Genomic DNA, 19,580 nt, shown 5'->3' with positions numbered 1-19,580 from the left:
CCAAAAGTTGTTGTGCAATTAGTCATGAGTAGGCTGATACCCCATATGTGGGGGTAATCCACTGTTTGAGTGCTATGGCAGAGCTTGGAAGGGAAGGAGCACCGTTTGAGTTTTTCAACGCAGAATTGGCTGGAATTGAGATCAGACGCCATGTCGCATTTGGAGAGCCCCTGATGTGCCTAAAGAGTGGAAACCCCCCAATTCTAACTCCAACCCTAACTCCAACACACCTCTAACCCTAATCCCAACCCTAACCCTAGCCACAAACCTAACCCTAACACACCCCTCAACCTAATCCCATGCCTAACCCTAGTCTTAACTATAGTCCCAACCCTATCCCTAACTTTAGTCCCAACCTTAACCCTAACTTTAGCCCCAATCCTAGCCCTAACTTTAACCCCTAGCCTAACCCTAGCCACAACCCTAACTTTAGACCCTAACCTAACCCTATCCCCAACCCTAACTTTAGCACCAACCCTAACTTTAGCCACAACCCTAACTTTAGCCACAACCCTAACCCTAACCCTAATGGGGAAATGGAAATAATTGCATTTTTTTCTATTTTATTATTTTTACCTAACTAAGGGGGTGATAAAGGGGGGTTTGATTCACTATTTATAGCGCGTTTTTATGTTTAGCAGCTGTCACACGCTAAAAGACGCTTTGTATTGCAAAAAATATTTTTTGCATCACCACATTTTGAGAGCTATAATTTTTCCATATTTTGGCCCACAGAGTCATGTGAGGTCTTATTTTTTGCAGGATGAGTTGATGTATTTATTGGTACCATTTTTGGGCACATGACATTTTTTGATCGCTTTTTATTCCGATTTTTGGGACCTAGAATGAACAAAAACCTGCAATTCATTAATTTCTTTTGGGGGGGAGTTTATACCATTCCGCATGTGGTAAAATTGATAAAGCAGTTTTATTTTTTGGGTTAATACGATGACAGTGATACCTCATTTATATAATTTTTTATGTTTTGGTGCTATTATACAATAAAAACAATTTTATAAAAAAAAAATATTTTTGCATCGCTTTATTCTGCGAGCTATAATTTTTTTATTTTTTTGCTGATGATGCTGTGTGGTGGCTCATTTTTTGCGGGACAAGATGATGTTTTCAGTGGCACTGTGTTTCTTTATATTCATCTTTTTGATCGCGTGTTATTGTACTTTTTGTTCAGCAGTATGATGATAAAGCATTGTTTTTTGCCTTTTTTTAAGGGGTTCACTAAAGGGGTTAACTAGTGGGACAGTTTTATAGGGTGGGTCGTTATGGACGTGGCAATACTAAATATGTACACTTTCATTGTTTTTTTTATTTATATAAAGAAAAGAATTTACTAGGGAATATTTTTTTTCTTTATTTAGGTTTTTTTTAAATAATTTTTACACGTTTATTTTTTTTGTCATGATCCCAGTGCAGGTTTTTGAGCTGCACACCGGGGGTTAATGTCTGGAGCGCTGTGCAGGTTTTGACCTGCACACTTGGGGTTAATGATTGTGGCCTCTTTCTGGTTCTGGGAGAGCTTCATAAACCTCTGGGTAGCTTCAATCCCTGCCAGTTATACTTTTGCCTTTGGCCTAGTGTGCTGACCCCCGTGTGCCTGTTTGTTGCTATAGCTTGTTTATATGATTCTGACCCGGCTCTGTTTCCCGTTGTGAGTTTGCCTGTTGTTTTTGTACTGCGTTATTATCTGTGTATGACTCATTGCCTGTGACCTGACTACTCTCTGCTCGCCCCTCTTGTACCTTGCAGCTATCTCTGTGTGTGACTCATTGGCTACATCCTGACTATTCTCCCTGTCTATGCCCCTTGGTAACTTTGTCTCGCAGTTACTCTGCTAGGAATTGTCTTGCAGCTCCTAGCTCTGTGGAGTTTAGGCCACGCCTCTAGCAGTCACGTGCTTCAGGTCCTGCGGCTCTGAAGTACGCATCTATTCGGTTGCAGCCCGCTCCACAGGTAGCTTTGAGCACACTTTCGTTTTACTCAGGGCACGCGCACTGGCTCAGTGAGCAAGTTCAGTGCGGTGTCTTTGACATTTTTTTTTACTTTTTTACATTGTCTTAGGGTGGGATATCACTATGCAAAGTCAGATCGCTGATCTGCCACTTTGTAGCGCACTTTGTCAGATCAGCGATCCGACAGGCAGTGTAGGAGGCTTCCCAGGCATTGCAGCAGGCATTGAGAAGCCACCTCCCTGCAGGACCCGGATGGACCCCATGGCCATTTTGGATCTTGGGCCTGCAGGGAGGAGGCCCTCGGAACAACACGATCACATCGCGTTGTTCTGAGTGTCTCAGGGAAGTACGCAGGGAGCCCCCTCCCTGCGCGATTCTTCCCTATGCCACCTGTTTGATCGCAGTGTTCCGGGGGGTCTAATGTGATGGGTGTCAGATGAGTGCTGCTGATCATTGATGACGTACTATCCCGTCCTTGGGAAATAAGTCCCAGGGCACATAGATGGGATAATACGTCATATGTCAGAAAGGGGTTAAAGCACCACTCCAGTGTTTTTTTTTCACTGCTGGAGTGATGTTTTAAATGTAAGCCCCCATTCTTATACTCACCTTCTGGCAGCTTCACCTTTTACTGACGCCACTCTGGTCCCGCAGCACCATCTGGTGCCTACAGAACTTCTGACTGGCCTTAGTCAGAAGCTACTTCACAGGAGCTCAATGGAAGTCTATGACAGCCAGAACGAGGTTCTCAGAGAAGTCCTGAAAAGTGACCTCCAGCATGCACTATGAAACACTGCAACTGCCAAAAGGTCACTTTTTGCTGGAGACTGACGGGACCGACACTGGAAAACAATTAAGGCGGCCGCAGGTGAGTATGAGGGGACAGGGGAATTACATTTAAAGCACCACTACAGCAGAGCTAGGTGCAAAACAGGTAGACGGGAAGGTACACTGAGCTGTTTGGCCACAATAAGGCTGTTCCTGTGCTTAGTTTGAACAGTCATTATGTGTTGACAGAGTTCCTTTAATTATATACAGTATCTTGATAAGTAGATCTGGATAAAATATTAATTTTAATATCAAGCAGGAACAGTTTAAAGCATGATTATTCAGCCATTCTGACATAGATTTTCATAGAAAGTACACCAACCAGATCAGGTCAAAGAGATCTATTTAAAAACGTATGCAGCGTGTATTGGAATCAGTGATGACAGATCCTCTTTCAGCTGTTTACATCAATGGAAAAGCCAAATAGTAACAACTAGATACAGTACAGACTAAAAATATCTGCGCTCTCAATGTTCACGCCTTCGTCCTTCTTCGCATTAGAAAATATTCCACTGACCAGGTTCTATTTTTGCTTTTACAACAAAGTAATACTTTAGAGGTTGCTTTGGAAATCATTAAAAATAAAACTGACAGTTCCTGAATCCTGATGTTTTTTTCATTAATAGAAGGTAAAGTATATAATACAATATATCAAGACTGTGTCAAAAACTTCTAGAACTTACTATTTTGCCAAAACATTTCTGGAACTCGACATAGGACTGACAATGGTGATGAATGTTAGTCTTGCAGTTTTTGCATCTCAGTCCAAATTTGTTGTTTACTGCAAGTGAAATAGAAGAAAATAATACAAATATGTTTTCATTAATTTTTTTTCTACTTACTTTCAACAAATAGGAAGTTATCTTGCAGTCGCTATTATGGTCTACTACATCTACAATGCATTTCTTTTGAAATGATGGCTTCACTTCTTTTTGGAATAGGACTTTTTTTATACTGTACTAGCTCATCTGAGAATTTCTTGAGTAAACACATGTTCCGACAGAATTAGTCAGTGACTTCAGTGCATCTTCCATGCCAATGAGTAATTAAAGTTGCTCAAACACTTACAATGCCTCTGCTCTCCCATTAACAAGGACCGACAGCAGCGATAGAGAAGATTAAAAAATAATTCAATTGCAGGTGTTCCTATGCTGGGCAAATAGAAAGCATCTGAAAACAATGGCATTTGCGTCAGGTTTTGACCATCAAGAATGCTAGCAAAAAAAAAACATTCTGTGACCACAAACGAAATGCTATTTTATCAGAGCAACCAAAGCATACCTGGGCTAAAAAATCAGCAACAAGCCACCAGGACTCCCAGATATCTGGGTTCAGTATTCTCTACGCTTGTAAAGATAATGGTGTGGTACATGGGAGGCCTACTTTGCTTCCGTTGCCTAGATGGAATCCGGTATGATCAGTGTGTGTATCAATAGACTCTATACAGGTATATCATTAATAATTGTACATGCATTTTACTTTTAATTCAATACTATTATCAGACTAAGAGCTCATACACACTTGCGAGAGACTCGCACGATTTTCATGCAAGTCTCTCGCATGGAAACCTGGCACTGCCGCCGGCACTCAGACCGGAGTGTAGAAATACATGTAGCCGCTCGCTCCGGTCCGAGTGCCGGCGGCAGTGCCAGGTTTTCATGCGAAAGACTCGCACAAGAATCGTGCGAGTCTCTCGCAAGTGACTATGAGCCTTTAAAGGCATGTACTTATGGATAAAATGATTTTGTTACATACAGCTGTGTGAAAAAGTGTTTACCCCTTCCTGATTTCATATTCTTTTGCATGTTTATCACACTTTAATATTTCAGATCACCAAACAAATTTAAATATTAGACAAAGATAACACAAGTAAACACAAAATGCAGTTTTTTAATGAAGGTTTTTTATTAAGGGAAAAAGAAATCCAAAACTACAGGGCCCTGTCTGAAAAAGTGATTGCCCCCTAAACGTAATAACTGGTTGGGCCACCCTTAGCAGCAACAACTGCATTTGCGATAGTTGGCAATGAGTCTTTCACAACGCTCTGAAGGAATTTTGTCCCACTCATGTTTGCAGAATTGTTGTAATTCAGCCACATTGAAGGATTTCCAAGCATGAACTGCATTTTTAAGGTCATGCCATGGCATTTTAATAGGATTAAGGTCAGAACTTTGACTAGGCTATTCCACTGCGTTTTGGATCCTTGTCCTTCTGCGTATCCCAAGTAGGCTTCAGCTTGAGGTCACAAACAGATGGCCAGACATTCTCCTTCAGGATTTTTTGGTAGACAGCAGAATTCATGGTTCCATATACCACAGCAAAGTCTTCCAGGTACTGAAGCAGCAAAACAGCACCAGACCATCACACTACCACCACAATATTTTTTGGTTGGTATGATGTTCATTTTCTGAAATGCTGCGTTACTTCTACACCAGATGTATTGGGACATACACTTTCAAAAAAGTTCAACTTTTGTCTCATTAGTCCACAGAGTATACTCACAAAAGTCTTAGGGAGCATCAAGATGTTTACTGGCAAACTGTGAAGATACTTTATGTTCTTATTGCTCAGCAGTGGTTTTCGTCTTTGCCAGGCAAACCATTTTTTCCCAGTCTCATTGCTATGGTGGAGTCATGAACACTGACATCAACTAAGGCAAGTGAGGCCTGCAGTTCTTTGGATGTTGCTGTGAGGTCTTTTGTGACCTCTTGGATGAGTCTTCGCTGTGTTCTTGGAGTCATTTTGGTTGCCCGGCCACTCCTAGGAAGGTTCACCACTGTTCCATGTGTGGTAAAGCAGGTACACAGGATGCAGTGACGAGTCGCGAGACTGAGTATACTTTTTGAAAATAACTTTTATAAATGAATGCCACTAGGGCTATACTTAAGCAACCAGAAAAAATAACAATAAATGTCAACGCAGGGACTCAGAACAACCAAACACTATTAAAGGGAATACGACTACCCCGGCAGAGGCCGGTTACTATAAGGCCACGGTATGGCCGACTACAGGTCCTTAGTGTCTATATTGCCACTTATCCGTTCTGTCGTCCCTCGACGTCTCTGAAAAAGATGCTTTGGTGTCGTAGTTGCTGAGCCCAGTTGTTGAGGATCTGGCGTCATCTTTGGGTGCTCCGGCACCCAGGGGAGTAGGGGAACAAAAAGCCCTGCAGGGGTCCTTTGAGGTGGCGACCCCCTATGAAGACAGCGGGGTCACGCTTAGTCAAGGGTATTAAGGAGACTCCAGTCCCCCCAAGCGGTGTTGTGTCACAGTTTCCAGGGGTGGCAGTTTACAGGCCACGTGCACGACCTGGGCTATGCACTGAGTCTCTCTGCTAGCAAGGAGCAGGCCCCAACTGCCAACTGCAGTGGGGGGAATGACGACTGCCGCGGGATGCACATGGGTGGCAGCGTCCACGGGTGGCTGCGGTAGGCCACAACTGCAGGCTGAAGTCAAGCGATAGTCACTGCGAGAGGCAGCGGACAGTGCGTGACAGGCTGGAGTACAGCGGCAAAGGCCGCGGATGTCCATGGGTAGGCCGCAACTCCGGACTAGAGTGAAACGGTAGTCTCTGGTCGGTAATCCCGGCATCTCCTAACAACAGGCCATCCGTTGCTCCAGCTTTCTTAAACTCACACAGTCTCCTGCTCTGTCTCTGCCGTGCAGCCAACTGACTCCCCTGCGCTTTTCCTGTCCCTTTTATACTCGTCCCTCCCCTTGCTGTTCTGTCACTCTCAGCCATCCACCTCCCTCTTTCGCTCCCCGGGTACAGTTCCCTTAGGAACCTAGATGACGACCCCTTGGTTCCGGCCCGGACACTCTGCGGGGAACCTCCTCCCCACACATGTTTTCACCATTTGTGAATAATGGCTCTCACAGTGGTTCACTGAAGCCCCAAAGCTTTGGAAACAGCTTTATAACCTTCTCTAGACTGATATATCGCAATTACTTTGTTTCTCATTTGTTCCAGAATTTCTTTTTGAATCACAGTATGATGTGCATCTTTTGAGGACCTTTTGGTCTATTTCTCTTTGTTAGACAGGTCCTATTTAAGTGATTTCTTGATTGAGAACTGCTTGTGACAGTAATCAGGCCTGGGTGAGGCTTGGAAATTAGAACTCAGCTTCCTAAAGATGTGATAAGCCACAGTTAATTTATGTTTTAATGGGGAGGCAAGCACTTTTTCACACAGGGCCCTGTAGCTTTGGATTTATTTTTTCCCTTAATAATAAAGAGCTTCATTTAAAAACTGCATTTTGTGTTTACTTGTGTTATCTTTGTCTAATATTTAAAACTGTTTGGTGATTTGAAACATATAAGTATATTTCATGCTGTAATCTTCATTCCTTTATACTATTTACATCAGACAAGAAAAAAAGGCTTAATCAATCCAAATCTAATATATAAGGTTGTATATAGCTTACCCATATTGAGGTGAAGGGACCCCACATACAGCTACCAGTGCCCCAATGTGCTTTTTGCTGTTATGCTTTCTCAAGGGGACTGTGAGAAGGGAAGTGTATTACGCTTTCTCCCCTTGAGAAAGCGTAACAGCGAAATGCGCATTGGGTCACTTGTGGCTGTATGTGGTTTCCCTTCACCTCAATATGGGTAATCTCTATACTACATTTATATTAGATATGGACTGATAAAGCCCATTTTTCTTGTCTTCCAATATTATACTGCATGATATACATATAGACGGACTGATTATTTTTGTCACTATACTGTCTTAATAGTCTGTGCTATGATTTACGGCATCATGCCTTACATGCAAATTATTGCGTGAATCATGGAAATTCTTTAACCCTTTACCCCAAGGGTGGTTTGCATCATATTGACCAGGCCAATTTTTACAATTCTGACCACTGTCCCTTTATGAGGTAATAACTCTGGAACGCTTCCATGGATCCCGGTGATTAAGACATTGTTTTCTTGTGACATATTGTACTTCATGATAGTGGTAAAATTTCTTTGATATGACTTGCGTTTTTTGTGAAAAAAAACTTAAATTTGGCGAAAATTTAGAAATTTTTTTCCAATCTCCCAAATTTGAATATTCATGCCCTTAAAAACAGAGAAATATGTCACACAAAATAGTCACATTTGAAGTCACTTTGAGGGGTCTATATGATAGAAAATACCCAAATGTGACACCATTCTAAAAACTGCACCCCTCAATGTGCTCAAAACCATTCAAGAAGTTTATTAACCCTTCAAGTGCTTCACAGGAATTTTTGGAATGTTAAAAAAATGAACATTTAACTTTTTTCACAAAAAATTTACTTCAGATCCAATTTGTTTTATTTTACCAAGGGTAACAGGAGAAATTGGACCCCAAAAGTTGCTGCACAATTTGTCCTGGGTACGCTGATATCCCATATATGCAGGTAAACCATTGTTTGGGCGCATGGCAGAGCTTGGAAGGGAAGGATCACTGTTTAACTTTTCAATGCAAAACTGGCTGTAATTGAGATCGGACGGCATGTTGTGTTTGGAAAGCCCATGATGTGCCTAAACTGTGGAAAACCCCCACAGGTGACACCAGTTTGGAAAGTAGACCCCCTTATGGAACTTTCTCCTTGAGAAAGCGCCTCCTGAGCGCGAAACGTACGTCGGAGGTTTGTTCCTCGGCTGGGGGTAACTGTGCACCACCTGGTAAGCTTTTTCCATATGACTGTCGCTGATATATGATGTAACTTATGATGAATGTTATGGATTCTGCTTGCCGTCATTAGCCCTATTGCCTGATTACACATCGACTGGTTGCCCTGAGGATATTTTGTCCAGCCTATATGGCGATTATTTGGCATTTGTAACAGCCCTTGTGTCAGCATATTTTACAAACTATCCTGGCTAATGTTATATACAGGTGCAGTCTTTTTGCTTTGTTTTTTTTCCCCCACCTGCCTTCTTAATATTGGTGTCTATTTGTCATCTGCAACTTTGCTGGTTATTTATATATATATTGTCTGTGCTCGCATTTAATAAAGGATTTTGATGTTTTTATACTACTTGGATTCGTTTGCTCCCTTTTTTCTCCTAAATTTGTATGTTTATGGAGCGGAACATAATATTATTATGGCGGCTTATTTCCATGGATTGCCACATTGTGCTTTGTTGAAAGTATTGGGCTCATGTTTATTTCTTATTTAGATGTGTGGTGAGCACTTTTAACCCCCAAGTGCTTCACAGAAGTTTATGAGTAGAGCTGTAAAAATAAAAAAAATTATTTTTTTTTCACAAAAATGATCTTTTCGCCCCAATTTTTTATTTATCCAAGGGTAACAGGAGAAATTGGACCCTAAAAGTTGTGCAATTTGTCCTGAGTATGCTGATACCCCATATGTGGGGGTAATCCACTGTTTAGCCGCATGGCAGAACTTGGAAGGGAAGGAGCGCCATTTGACTTTGCAGTGCAAAATTGGCTGGAATAGAGATCAGATGCCATATCACATTTGGGGAGACCCTGATGTGCCTAAACAGTGGAAACCCCCCAATTCTAACTCCAACGGTAACTCCAACACACTCCTAACCCTAATCCCAACCCTAACCATAACCGTAACCACAAACCTAACCCTAATCCCAACCATAACCTTACCTTTAGCCCCAACCCAAACCCTAACTTTAGCCCCAATCCTAACCCTAATGGGAAAATGAAAATAAATACTTTTATTTTATTATTTTTCCCTAACTAAGGGGGTGATAAGGGGGGGCTGGTTCACTCTTTATAGCGGATTTATTGATTGAATAAATATTGATTGATTTTTTATTATTATTTTTACAATTACTTTTTTTAATTTAATTCTTACTTTTACACTGTGTGCCACCATGGGACACTCATTTTGTGCAGGCTGATTGCTTCTATAGCATGCAGATCTGCATGCTATAGAAGCTGTCAGCGCTGCATGAAGTTGCACACTGACCTGAGAGACTTCCTGGTCATCACTGCGCATGACATGAAGTCTCTCAGCAGTGGAGACCTGGATTGTCATTGTGATGACATCGGGTCTCCATGGCAGCGATCGGGATCCTGCGGCATGACGCGGGATCTTCGATCCAAAGGCACAGGTGCTGTCTGAACTGACAGCCCCTCTGCCTGCTCCCAGAATGCTGCAATCATGTTTAATTTCGGTGTGCCAGGGATTAAAGTGCCGGGAGCGATCTGTGCTCCCCCTGTGAGCGTGGCTGATCACATATGACGTACTATTCCGTTCATGGAAATAAAGTCCCAGGTCACATGGACAGACTAGTACGGATAAAGGCAGAAAGGAGTTAATAGTCTCTGCTGTGTCTGGTATTGGCTACCTTCTAACCCCTCACTTTTTGTGAAAACCCTCTCTCACCTTTATCTACTTAATTTTATCCCCTTTTGAATCCTCTTACATGTCCCATTTACTCTCTGGCTGATGACTTTTTTACATTTAATCTTTAATAAAAATTGCTATATTTTATACTCTTTTAACCCCTTACCTACAATTGACGTAATATTCCGTCCATGTGACCATGGACCTAATTACCATAGACGGAATATTACGTCATCGCGATCAGCGGCGCCCACGTGGTGAGCGCCGCTGATCGCGGCCGAGTGTCAGCTAATTATCATAGCTGACACCCGGCACAATGTGTCAGGGGCGGTCACGGACCGCCCCCGACACGTTAACCCCTTGCACACCGCGATCAAACGCGATCGCGGTGTACCGGGGGTTAAAGGGAAGCATCGGCAGGGAGGGGGCTCCCTCCGTGCTTCCCTGAGCCCCCCACGGCAGCGCAATGTGCAGCGCTGCTGCGGGGGGCTCTTTCCCTACAGGCCCCCGGATCCAAGATGGCTACGGGGGCCTTCGGGGGCCTGAGGAAGCTGGCTTCCTCAGTGCCTGCAAAGCGCAGGCATGAGGAAGTCTGCAGCAGTGCCTGTGACAGATCGCTGATCTGTCACAGTGATCTGTGATGTGACAGATCAGCGATCTGTCACAGGACAGCGATGTCCCACCTGGGACAAGGTAATAAAGTAAAAAAAAAAAAAAAAAAGTGTTAAAAATAATTTAAAAAAAATCGCTAAATAAATCAGTAAAAAAAAAAAAAATATTCCCCAATAAATCCATTTTTTCAAAATAAAAAAAAACAAAAACAATAAAAGTACACATATTTGGTATCGCCGCGTCCGTAATGACCTGCCCTATAAAACTGTCCCATTAGTTAACCCCTTTAGTGAACCCCTTAAAAAATAAAAATAAAAAACGAAGCAAAAAATAATGATTTATTATCATACCACCGAACAAAAAGTGCAATAACGTGCGATCAAAAAGACGCATATAAATATGCATGGTACCGCTGAAAACGTCATCTTGTCCCGCAAAAAACGATCCACCATACAGCATCATCCGCAAAAAAATAAAAAAGTTATAGCTCGCAGAATAAAGTGATACAAAAATAATTATTTTTTATATAAAATAGTTTTCATTGCAAAAAACCGACAAAACATAAAAAAACGACCTAAATGAGGTATCGCTGTAACCGTACTGACCCGAAGAATAAAACTGCTTTATCAATTTTACCGCACGCGGAACGGTGTAAACGCACCCCCCCAAAAGAAATTCATGAAACGCTGGTTTTTGTTCATTCTGCGTCCCAAAAATCGGAATAAAAAGCGATCAAAAAATGTCACGTGCCCGAAAATGGTACCAATAAAAACGTCAACTCGTCCCGCAAAAAATAAGACCTCACATGACTCGGTGGGTCAAAATACGGAAAAATTATAGCTCACAATATGTGGTGATGCAAAAACTATTTTTACAATAAAAAGCGTCTTTTAGCGTGCGACAGCCGCCAAACATAAAAACCGCCATAAATCGTAAATCAAACCCCCCGTTATCACCCCCTTAGTTAGGGAAAAATAATAAAACTAAAAGAAAATGTATTTATTTCCATTTTCCCGCTAGGGTTAGGGCTAGGGTTAGGGCTAGGGTTAGGGCTAGGGCTAGGGTTAGGGTTAGGGTTAGGGTTAGGGCTAGGGTTAGGGTTAGGGCTAGAGTTAGGGCTAGGGCTCAGATTAGGGTTAGGGGTGTGTTGAGGTTCGGGTTGGAGTTATAATTGGGGGTTTCCACTGTTTGGGCACATCAGGTGCTCTCCTAAGGCAACATGGCGTCTGATCTCAATTCCAGCCAATTCTGCGTTGAAAAAGTCAAATGGTGCTCCTTCCCTTCCAAGCTCTGCCATGTGCCCAAACAGTGTTTTACCCCCACATGTAGGGTATCAGCCTACTCAGGACAAATTACAAAACAACTTTTGGGGTCCAATTTCTCCTGTTACCCTTAGGAAAATAAAAAATTGGGGGCAAAAATATAATTTTGCGGAAAAAAATGTTTTTTTTATTTTCACGCCCAGGCGTTATAAACTTCTGTGAAGCACTTGGGGGTTCAAAGTGCTCTCCACACATCTAGATAAGCTCGGTGGGGGGTCTAGTTTCCAAAATGGGGTCACTTGTGGGGAGTTTCAATAGTTTAGGTACATTAGGGGCTCTCCAAACGCACATGACACCCGCATACCAATCCATCAAAGTCTGCATTCCAAAACGTCACTACTTCCCTTCCGAGCCCCGACGTGTGCCCATACAGTAGTTTTCTCCCACATATGAGGTATCAGCGTACTCAGGACAAATTGGACAACAACTTTTGGGGTCCAATTTCTCCTGTTACCCTTGGGAAAATAAAAAAAATGGGGACTAAAAGATGATGTTTGTTGAAAAAATACGATATTTTTATTTTCACGCCCGGTCGTTATAAACTTCTGTGAAGCACTGGGGGGTTCAAAGTGCTCACCACACATCTAGATAAGTTCATTAGGGGGTCTAGTTTCCAAAATGGGGTCACTTGTGGGGGGTTTCCACTATTTAGGTACATCAGGGGCTCTCCAAACGCAACATGACACCCGCAGACCATTCCATCAAAGTCTGCATTCCAAAACGTCACTACTTCCCTTCCGAGCCCCGACGTGTGCCCATACAGTAGTTTTCTCCCACATATGAGGTAACAGCGTACTCAGGACAAATTGGACAACAACTTTTGGGGTCCAATTTCTCCTGTTACCCTTGGGAAAATAAAAAAATGGGGACTAAAAGATCATGTTTGTGGAAAAAATACGATTTTTTTATTTTCACGCCCGGACGTTATAAACTTCAGTGAAGCACTGGGGGGTTCAAAGTGCTCACCACACATCTAGATAAGTTCCTTGGGGGGTCTAGTTTCCAAAATGGTGTCATATGTGGGGGGTTTCTACTGTTTTGGTACATCAGGGGCTTTCCTAACGTGACATGGTGTCCGATCTCAATTCCAGCCAAAAACGTCAAATGGCGCTGCTTCCCTTCCGAGCTCTGCCATACGCCCAAATAGTGGTTTACCCCCACATGTGGGGTATCAGCGTACTCAGGATAAATTGCACAATATCTTTTAGGGTCCTGTTACTTTTGGAAAAATAAGAATTGAGGGTGAAAAGATCATTTTTGTGGAAAAAATATGATTTTTTAATTGTACTGCTGTACGTTATAAACTTCTGTGAAGCCCTTGGGGGTTCAAAGTTCTCACCACACATCTAGATAAGTTCCTTGGGGGGTCTAGATTCCAAAATGGTGTCATTTGTGGGGGGTTTCCACTGTTTTGGTACATCAGGGGTTTTCCAATCGCGACATGGTGTCCGATCTCAATTCTAGCCAAAAACGTCAAATGGCGCTGCTTCCCTTCCGAGCTCTGCTATGCGCCCAAATAGTCATTTACACCCACATATGGGGTATCAGCGTACTCAGGACAAATTGCACAATAACTTTTAGGGTCCTGCTAAACTTGGGAAAATAAAAATTGGGGGTGAAAAGATCATTTTTGTGGAAAAAATATGATTTTTTAATTGTACCGCTGTACGTTATAAACTTCTGTGAAGCCCTTGTGGGTTCAAAGTTCTCACCACATATCTAGATAAGTTCCTTGGGGGGTCTAGTTTCCAAAATGGGGTCACTTGGGGGGGTTTCCACTGTTTAGGTACATCAGGGGCTCGCCAAACGTGACATGGCGTCCGATCTGAATTCCAGCCAATTTTGCATTGAAAAAGTCAAACGGCGCTCCTTCCATTCTGAGCTCTGCCATGCGCCGAAACAGTGGTTCCCCCCCACATATCAGGTATCAGCGTACTCAGGACAAATTGCACAATAAGTCTTGCAGTCCAATTTCTCCTGTTACCCTTGGTAAAATAAAGAAAATTGAACCTGAACTATTTTTTTTGTGAAAAAAAGTTAAATGTTCATTTTTTTTTTAATATTCAAAAAATTCCTGTGACGCACCTAAAGGGTTAATAAACTTCTTGAATGTGGTTTTAAGCACCTTAAGGGGTGCAGTTTTTAGAATGGTGTCACTTTTGGGTATTTTCTATCATATAGACCCCTCAAAGTGGCTTCAAATGTGAAGTGGTCCCTAAAAATAAAATGGTGTTGCAAAAATGAGAAATCGCTGGTCAATTTTTAACCCTTATAACTTCCTAACAAAAAAAAATTTTGGTTCCAAAACTGTGCTGATGTAAAGTAAACATGTGGGAAATGTTATGTATTAAGTTTTTTGTGTGCCGTATCGCTGTGATTTAAGGGCATAAAAATTCAAAATTGGAAAATTGCGAAATTTTCAAAATTTTCGCCAAATTTCCATTTTTTTCACAAATAAACGCAAGTTATTTGAATGCAATTTTACCACTAACATGAAGTACAATATGTCACGAGAAAACAATGTCAGAATCACCGGGATCCATAGAAGCGTTCCAGAGTTATGACCTCATAAAGGTACAGTGGTCAGAATTGTAAAAATTGGCCCGGTAGTTAACGTGCAAACCACCCTTGGTAGTGAAGGGGTTAAGTGTTTTTTGGGGGTACTTTGTATTCTGACCTTAGTTGTATACTCTACAACAGGGGTGGGTAATCTTTTTTCTGCCAAGGGCAATTTGGATATTTATGTCATCCTTCGGGGGCCGTGCAAACCCCGCCCACAAAGTACATCCTGACTCTGGCACTGGTGTCAGGACATAATCTTTCATTGTATGCTCTTCAGTGTTCAGTAGTGAACAATGTGTCTGTGTGCTCACAGAGCAAGACAAAATTAATGAGTTGGTGGCAATCAAAATACAACTCCCTGCCCAAGCACTGTGGTCCACGAGAATCTGCCCGGGGGCCTGATAAAAAGTCATCAAGGCCCTCAAATTTAAGAAGCATCATTGTCAGAAGCTCCCTGTCCTCTCCAAGAGCTGCAGGAACCATTCCTTGTAACCAGAAAAAATGTAAAACCTGTCCATTTATAATGACCACAGACTAGATAAAGATCCCCAACTCACATCAGGACTACAAGATCCCAGGTACTTTCAGCTGCATCACATCTAATGTGGTGTAAGTAATTATTTGTACTAAATGTCCAACTGGGGGTCTGTATGTGGGGGAGACCAGGCAAAAACTGAGAACAAGGATGAATTCTCATCGCCACACAATAAGAGAAAAAAGAATGGATCTACCTGTGGCAAAACATTTTTGTATGCCTAATCACAGCCCAATGGACATGAAATTACTGGTACTGAAAGATAACTTCACATCTCAGAGAGACAGAAAAGTCTGGGAGTACAGACTCATGACGACCTTTGACACAGTGCAGGAATGAATGTGTCACATGGATTTATGTCTTTTTACATCAATTCAGGAATTTGCTCCTAAGACCTTGTGGGGGAATCAGAACACATTAGGAGACCCCAATCAGAGGACAATAAAACTATCACTCCTTATCTATGAACTTGTCCAATATTTATGGCCATGACTGTCTATCACTCCCCATAATGATAGTTCTGCTTCATGTCACTTGTCTTATCTATTGTATTTTTTCTGTGCTGTGCATAAATGTGATTCTTCTGATTTTGTATTAGTCAATGCCTGATGAAGAGACCTGAGTAGTCTCGAAAGCTTGCAATTTGTTACCATCTTTTCAGTTAGCCATTAAAAGGTATCAACCACTGAGGACTCTCCATTTTTCTTTTAATACAAGTAATTTAATGTCCATCATGCTATGACCAGGGATACAAAAATGTTTTGCCACATGTAGAGCCATTCTTTTTTGTCTTATTGTGTGACAATGAGAATTCTTCCTTGTTCTCAGTTTTTGTCCTGTCTCCCCCACATACAGACCCCCAGTTGAACATTTAGTACAAATGATTAGGTACACCACATTAGATGTGATGCAGCTGAAAGTACCTGGGATCTGTAGTCCTGATGTGAGTTGGGGATCTTTATCTTGTCTGTGGTCATTATAAATGGACAGGTTTTACATTGTGGGATGGTGATCCGTGCTCCTGTGTAGGTCGGTGAGCTGGCTTATACACTTTTTGAATGGTTAATAAGAACGCCTGATGTTAAACGTCAGGACGTTATTTGTGAGTGGAGAGAGAGCGCCGACTCCACACACTATGCTGCTTTCCACTTTCCTTCCTTTCCAGCACTTCACAATTATCATCCCAGGCCAGCAGCTGCGAATCCTGTCAGACAACTCATACCCTTCTGTTTCTGTGATCCTATGTAGCTGCCTTTCCAGTCGGAATAACTATGGTAGGGGCTGTGGTCCATAAAAGTAACCACAGCTATCGGCTTGCTAGTAGCGCCCTGAAGTAGGCTCACTAGGCTAGGGGCCGTGACCCTTGGCGACCAGGGTTCTTCCTCCACCTGACGTCAGTCAGCGTGGAGTGAGCCCCACGGGGAGTACGCTCTAACTGTGTCTCAGAAGAACCAACTTTCCTTTTAGGGAGCTTTCTGTCAAGCTATTCAGTCTGGCAACTCCTGCTGACTGGAGATGCACAAGACACGTCTGTCTCCTTCCCTCCCTTTGAGGAAATCCTAACCTTACTTCCAACAATTCTCCCTCTCTGAATCTATCCTCCGCCCACCTCCCAACACCCTTCGTGTTTCAAAGCAGGGGCTGTCATGTCCCATGATTTTGAATCATACAGACAGTACTGCATTTAATCATATTGCTGTTTTCATTGCTATATATACAGTAGATCTGTCCCTTTTAGAGGTTGTCTCCTCCCCCCTTGCATGTGACTCTCATTTCTGTAACCCCTCCCTTCTGCTCCATCTTTGAGTCTTTCTCCATCTTGGAGACACACGTTTATACAGCTCTGTACAAGGAAAGTCTCTATTTACCTACTGTAACTGTGCATTATGCAAGGATTCAGCTGAGAATAAACCTTCTATTGGACTCTTCAACGTGCTCTTTCAGTCGAGTTTAAGCTATCTGCGGACATCACTAAACGTGAGTAACGGTAAACAGACACCAAGGGATGGCAGTCTGAGCGCCCAACACTAACAGTTTGGCCATGAGGCAGAATAGGGGCCATAAAGGGGCTCTGCTATTCTACGTGTGTGTGTGTGTGGGATGTGGGATGGAATGATGGTCAGGTGTCTCCACCTTACCTGGTTGTGGGATACCACACCTCTGGTTGAGGTGCAGCATCTCTGTGGCAACTGGACCATCAGGGCCACCACACATACAGTAGACGTTTCGGTCTCATTGACCTTCATCAAAGTACTAGGTAATGTACTGATATTTCTTAAACAATGCTGTGATATAGGCAAGGCCAAAAAATGGAGAGTCTCCCGGGTAGGAAAATGCAGCACTCTAGTGCAGTATATCAGCCCAGTAGTTGTGCAGCGTATGGGGCATAGACATGGTTTCCACCGCTAGTCACGAGCCAACTAGCAGTGGAAACTGTGTCTATGCCCCATACGCTGCACAACTACTGGACTGATATACTGCACTATAGTGCTGCATTTTCCTACCCGGGGGACTCTATTTTTTGGCCTTGCCTATATTACAACATTGTTTAAGAAATATTAGTACATTACCTAATACTTTGATGAAGTTCAAGGAGACAGAAACGTCTACTGTATGCACTGTACATTAAAATTACCTTTCACTGGAATCACAGATTGTGTGTGCCGAGTTTCTATTTAGATGCTGAGCTGGGGCCTGGGGCTGGGCTGATGTATACAGGGGCTGGCTGTGGATGGGCTGATGTATACAGGGGCTGGAGACTGGCTGGGCTGATGTATACAGGGGCAGGGGGCTGGCTGTGGCTGATGTACAGTGGGGAAAAAAGTATTTAGTCAGTCAGCAATAGTGCAAGTTCCACCACTTAAAAAGATGAGAGGCGTCTGTAATTTACATCATAGGTAGACCTCAACTATGGGAGACAAACTGAGAAAAAAAAATCCAGAAAATCACATTGTCTGTTGTTTTTTTCATTTTATTTGCATATTATGGTGGAAAATAAGTATTTGGTCAGAAACAAGCAATCAAGATTTCTGGCTCTCACAGATAACAAGTTTAAACAGGTGCCATTACTACAGGTAATGAGTGGAGGAAAGAGGAGACTCTTAAAGAAGAAGTTACAGGTCTGTGAGAGCCAGAAATCTTGATTGCTTGATTCTGACCAAATACTTATTTTCCACCATAATATGCAAATAAAATGAAAAAAAAAACAGACAATGTGATTTTCTGGATTTTTTTTTCTCAGTTTGTCTCCCATAGTTGAGGTCTACCTATGATGTAAATTACAGACGCCTCTCATCTTTTTAAGTGGTGGAACTTGCACTATTGCTGACTGACTAAATACTTTTTTTCCCCACTGTATACAGGGGCTGAGGGCTGGCTGGACTGATGTATACAGGAGCTGGGGGCTGGCTGGGCTGATGTATATACAGGGGCTGGGGCTGGCTGTGGCTGGGCTGATGTATACAAGGGCTAGGGGCTGGCAGGGCTGATGTATACAGAGGCAGGGAGCTGGCTGGGCTGATGTATACAGGGGCAGGGGGCTGGCTGGGCTGATGTATACAGGGGCAGGGGGCTGGCTGGGCTGATGTATACAGGGGCAGGGGGCTTGCTGGGTTGATGTATACAGAGGCTGGCTGGGCTGAAGTATATACAGGGGCTGAGGCTGGCTGTGGCTGGGCTGATGTATACAGGGGCTGGGGCTGGCTGGGCTGATGTATACAGGGGCTGAGTGGGTTGATGTATACACAGTGGCTGGGGGCTGGCTGTGGCTGGGCTGATGTATGTATATACAGGGGCTGGAGGCTGGCTGTGGCTGATGTATTTATAGGGGCAGGGGACTTGCTGGGCTGATTTATATTCAGGGGCTGGCTGTGGCTGGGCTGATGTATATACAGGGGCTGGGGGCTGGCTGGGCTGATGTACATACAGGGGCAGGGGGCTGGCTGGGCTGATGTACATACAGGGGCAGGGGGATGGCTGTGGCCAATATATATACAGGGGCTGGCTGTGGCTGGGCTGATGTATATACAGGGGCTGGGGGCTGACTGTGGCTGAGCTGATGTATATACAGGGGCTGGGGGCAGGCTGTGACTGGGCTGATGTATATACAGGGGTTGGCTGTGGCTGGGCTGATGTATGTATATACAGGGACAGGGGCTGGCTACGCTGATGTATATACAGGGGCTGGGGGCAGGCTGTGGCTGGGCAAATGTATATACAGAGGCCGGGGGCTGGCTGGTCAGATGTATAAACAGGTATGGGACTCATTATACTGTGTGGAGCATTATACAACCTGAACGACCATAGCTTGCCCCCCCCCCCCAGTTTTGATCCTGGATATGCCCATGTACATGCACATAAATAGTTTGGGGATGAAATCGTGTTGACAGATTCCCTTTAGTTGTGGATTTGAGCTTCTACCAGAAAAAAACCAAAAAAAAAACAAAGG

At 43.2% G+C, this 19,580-nt stretch overlaps 1 protein-coding gene across 1 annotated transcript in view; it reads right to left on the bottom strand.

The window, feature by feature from the left end:
- The window catches only part of STAC3 (SH3 and cysteine rich domain 3), a 212,911-nt gene that overhangs the window by 74,965 nt on the left and 118,366 nt on the right, over positions 1 to 19,580 (bottom strand). The window contains exon 3 of the mRNA XM_073576950.1: positions 3,479 to 3,576. Coding sequence (XP_073433051.1) covers positions 3,479 to 3,576 — 98 coding nt within the window. The remainder of the gene's footprint in view (positions 1 to 3,478; positions 3,577 to 19,580) is intronic.

The sequence above is a fragment of the Dendrobates tinctorius genome, unplaced genomic scaffold, assembly GCF_039654945.1.
Source record: "Dendrobates tinctorius isolate UK_male_01 unplaced genomic scaffold, ASM3965494v1 ptg000051l, whole genome shotgun sequence".
In the NCBI taxonomy this organism is placed as follows: domain Eukaryota; kingdom Metazoa; phylum Chordata; class Amphibia; order Anura; family Dendrobatidae; genus Dendrobates; species Dendrobates tinctorius.
Note: the sequence above shows the minus strand (reverse complement) of the source record. Positions and strands in the feature narration are given on the sequence as shown.